This window comes from Corapipo altera, unplaced genomic scaffold (genome assembly GCF_003945725.1).
Source record: "Corapipo altera isolate COAL_440 unplaced genomic scaffold, ASM394572v1 59335, whole genome shotgun sequence".
Classification (NCBI taxonomy): Eukaryota; Metazoa; Chordata; class Aves; order Passeriformes; family Pipridae; genus Corapipo; species Corapipo altera.
The window spans coordinates 1-4,512 of record NW_020887230.1 but is presented as its reverse complement, the minus strand read 5'-3'; the positions used below and the strand labels follow the sequence as shown (position 1 = coordinate 4,512).

Sequence of the window (4,512 nt, the reverse complement as noted above, 5' to 3'; positions counted from 1 at the left end):
TGGGATGGGATGGGATGGGATGGGATGGGATGGGATGGGATGGGATGAGTTGGGAGGGACCTGAAAGCCCCCCCAGTTCCACCTTCCCCCGGAGCAGGTTGTTCCAACCTGGCCTTGGACACTTCCAGGGATGGGGATTCCACAACCTCTCTGACCTCTCCAGGCAAATCCCACAAGGATTTTATCACAAATCACATCTCAGAGACCCCCCCAGGGTAAAACAATTCAGGGCAGGGGGAGTTCAGTGCAGGGGGAATTTACTGCAAAGAGAATTTACTGCAGGGGGAATTCAGGGCAGAGGGAATTGAATTCACTGCAAAGTGAATTTACTGCAAAGTGAATTCAGTGCAGAGTGAATTGAATTCAGTGCAGAGTGAATTTACTGCAGGGAGGATTCAGTGCAGGGGGAATTCAGGGCAGGGAAAATTCAGTGCAGAGTGAATTGAATTCTCTGCAGAGTGAATTGAATTTACTGCAGGGGGAATTCAATGCAGAGTGAATTGAATTCTCTACAGAGTGAATTGAATTTACTGCAGGGGGAATTCAATGCAGGGGGAATTCAGGGCAGAGTGAATTGAATTCTCTGCAGAGTAAATTGAATTCACTGCAGGGTGAATTTACTGCAGGGGGAATTCTCTGTAAAGTGAATTCAATGCAGGGGGAATTCAGGGCAGGGAGAATTGAATTCTCTGCAGAGTAAATTGAATTTACTGCAGGGGGAATTGAATTTACTGCAGGGGGAATTCTCTGCAGGCTTGGCCGTGAGACATTTCCCCGCCCGGCACCGACCCCTCTCCTGAAGCACCAGGGTCTGGGTTTCCCAAGCCCTGCTTGGGAACAAAGGAAGGGCTGAGAGCACTCCCGAGGGATGGAGTTTTCCCGAGGCAGAGCTGTTGAGTGACAGGCGCTCGGAACGGTGTTTTCTCCCCGTGCCCAACGTGACTCATCCTCACCTCCCAAGGCTCGGGGAAGGCGACGAGTCTGGATGTCTCCAGAGGCAGGAGAAGGCGACAGTTATTCCCAAACAATCCCTGTTGCTGAGAACCTGCCTGCATTGTCTCAGCAGGGCGTGTGTGCGGGGTGAGTTCACCCTGCAGAATGCTGTCGGACATGCCAAGCCGAATTCATCAGAGGGGAGATCCACCTCAGCCAACCCAGCCCAGCCCGGCATAAAAGGGCTCTCCCCAGCCCGTGCCCGGCACAGGTTCAGCCCTCTCCTCATCCCGCCCACTCCTCGCTCCGGGCCAGCACCTCCGCTCCTCTATTCCCGCCGCAGCATCCATCCCGATCCCGATCCCAAAAACCAGCCGGGCCATGTCTCGCCAGTCCACCGTGCGGATCCAGCGGGGCCGGAGCGGCTTCAGCGCCGCCTCGGCCGCGGTGCCCGGCACGTGCCGGACCAGCTTCAGCTCCTGCTCCGTCACCCGCCTGGGGGGCTGCGGCGCCGGCAGCGGCTTCGCCAGGGTCGGGGGGGGCTTCGGCAGCAAGAGCCTCTACAACGTCGGCGGGTGCAAGAAGATCTCCGTGGCTGGAAGGGGTGGGAGCTTCTACGGAGCCGGGAGCGCCTACGGGGGCGGCTTCGGCGTCCCCACCAACCTCGGCTACGGGTACCCCGGGTTCCCGGCGGGGGGGATCCACGAAGTCTCCGTCAACCAGAGCCTCCTGAAGCCCCTCAACCTGGAGATCGACCCCAACATCCAAAGGATCCGGAAGGAGGAGAAGGAGCAGATCAAAACCCTCAACAACAAATTCGCCTCCTTCATCGACAAGGTGAGACCTGGGCTCTCCCCGAAATATCCTGCCCCGGGGGGGGGGAATTTTTCGTGCTTGACAAGCACATCAAGGAGGAATAGAAGCGAGGGATGAGGCTGGAAGATGCCCTGGGAACTCCAGGGAATGGCACCTGTCACCCCGTGCTTGCCAGGAATTAATCACCTCCTTTAATCCTCTTCGTCCGCTGCTCGACGTCCCACGGGCAGCGGGGAAGGGAAGCTCCAGAAGACAATCCCGCCCTTCTGGAGACTTTTGCCTCTGTCCTCTGAGCCCTGAGAACAGATTTTCAGCTGATTAAAGTGAGATGCAAGAAACCCACCTAAAATGACCCCAAAAATTGGCAAAAGGGGAGAAGCAGCTCCTCTTGCTTGAATTCCCTCAAGGGCATTTAAATCCGTCACTGCAACAGCACCAGAATGTTTGGGGTTTAGCTCAAAACAGCTCAAAGTCTGATCCAGCACTGCCCATTTCACTGATGAACCAGAAATCTGCTCCCTTTCTGCTCTGCTCAAGCAGCTCCTCTTTGGCTCGGAGGAAAACGCTGCAATATTTTGGAGCTTTAGTGGAGTGGGGGAACTCTAACAGAGGCAAGGAGAAAACACACCTTAATAACGTTATTTTAATAAAAGAACAAGCCCTGCTTTGCTCCTTATCTGATTTTGCACACACTCCTCACACAAAATCCACAATTTAGCAAAGCAACGAAGGGCAGGCAAGAAAATCAGAGTTTGTGGCACTGAGCAGGGTCCCTGCCCCCAAACAGCAAACTGTGCCCCTGCCAGGTGAGAATTGGGCCGTGAAAAGCAGCTGGAAGGAGAATCCCCCCACACACACACACAGCCCCGAGCTGGTTCTGAGCTCCCCACAACCTCCCCCCCTTCAGAACCCTGAGCTGGTTCTGAGCTCCCCACAACCTCCCCCCCTTCCCAAATTCTCTTTTCCAGGTGCGGTTCCTGGAGCAGCAGAACAAGGTGCTGGAGACCAAGTGGAGCCTCCTGCAGGAGCAGGGCATGAAAACCGTGAGGAACAACCTGGAGCCGCTTTTCGAGACCTACATCAACAACCTGAGGGTGCAGCTCAACAGCCTCCTGAGCGACAAGGGGCGGCTGGAGGGGGAGCTGCTCAACACCCAGTACCTGGTGGAGGACTTCAAGAAGAAGTAAGTCCTGGGGGTGCTGGGGGGTGCAGCCTTTTCCCCACCCTCAAACCAGCTGGGGGGATCCAGGGGAGCCCCAGGGAAACCCAGGGATTCCCGGCAGGGAAAGCTGGGATGGGGTGTTTTTTTTTTTTCTCCAGGAGGAATTTTCTCAAGGAGAAGTTTTCCCAGTAACGGGGTAACTCATCCAAGCACACCGAACGTTCGGGGGGTAATTTAGGGCAGGATCAAAGGCTTATTAACTAAATTGCCTCCTGAGAGAGAAAACAACTGCACGGGGAGTTTCAGGGCAGCACGTTTGGTTTGCTGAAATCAGCAGCGGGAGAGGATGAGTAATGGCCAGAAACGAGTGGAAAATGAGGGATCTGCTCGGATGGGTTTGATGTCTTGTTTTAACTGGCTCGGCTTCGTGGCCTCTGCTGCGGGAGAAAAGAGCCTCGTATGCAAAACGCTCTTGAGGAAGTTCATTCCTGCGAGGTAAAATCACCTCCCTCTGCTCCTGCCCAAACAAATGCTCCTCCTGCCTCCCTGCCCCAGGTACGAGGATGAGATCAACAGGAGGACCATCGCCGAGAACGAGTTTGTGACGCTCAAGAAGGTGAGGGAACGTTCCAGAACACCGAGGGACGGCTGCCTGCGGAGCTCTAACTCCCCTCCCAGGCACAAACCCATCCATAGATCCATCCATTCGTATTCCAGCCCCCTTTATTTTTCTTTCTGTGGTTCTTCCCTGGAGCGTTCCCATTCCTGGTTTGCTGGCAGGGGTTTAACCCACCCAAAAATCTCTCTTGTCCCCAGGATGTGGATGGTTCCTACATGAACAAGGTGGAACTACAGGCCAAGGCAGACGCTCTGACTGAAGAGATTAATTTCCTGAGAACCCTCTACGAGGCCGTGAGTCCAAAACCACCCAATCCTCGTTAAGAGCTCCTCTACCCCCATTCCCCCGAAAGCCCCAGATTTCTCCCCCCCCAGGAGATGCCAAATCCTTTCCCTCTCTGGGGCCACACCTGAGCCGTTCAGATCCCAATCTGCAGCCGCCTCTCCCTCGCCCGGGAGCAGGGAAAGGCCTCTCCCAGGGAATCACCTCACCCTGTGTGCTTTGCAGGAGCTGTCCCAGATGCAGACCCAGATCTCGGACACCTCGGTGGTGCTGACCATGGACAACAACCGGAACCTGGACCTGGACAGCATCATCTCCGAGGTGAAGGCGCAGTACGAGGACATCGCCAACCGCAGCCGCGCCGAGGCCGAGTCCTGGTACCAGACCAAGGTGAAGGGCCCGGGGGGTTCCGTGCTCCGATCTCCACATCTTGTCTGGAACAGACACAGACAAACCCCGGCTCTTCCCAGAAAACCTCCTCAGAGGTCCCGTCGCACAGCTCTGCTCCGGGATCCGGGAGGGGCTCCCGTGGGCTCAGGGAGGGGCTCCCGTGGGCTCAGGGAGGGGCTCCAAAGGGCTCAGAGAGGGGGTCCTGTGGGCTCAGGGAGGGGGTCTCGTGGGCTCCGGGGTGGGGGTCTCATGGGCTCAGGGAGGGGGGGTGTCCTGTGGGCTCAGGGAGGGGCTCCCATGGGCTCCAGGA

The 4,512-nt window shown here is 56.4% G+C and overlaps 1 protein-coding gene across 1 annotated transcript; it reads left to right on the top strand.

The window, feature by feature from the left end:
* Positions 1-1,314: 1,314 nt before the first annotated feature.
* Positions 1,315-4,218, top strand: LOC113941515 (keratin, type II cytoskeletal 6A-like; the record flags this gene model as incomplete). Its single annotated transcript, XM_027632666.1, has 5 exons — positions 1,315-1,770; positions 2,718-2,932; positions 3,467-3,527; positions 3,728-3,823; positions 4,038-4,218. Coding segments are annotated over exons 1-5 (1,009 nt in total), but the record flags the coding sequence as incomplete, so codon positions are not given.
* Positions 4,219-4,512: the final 294 nt, after the last annotated feature.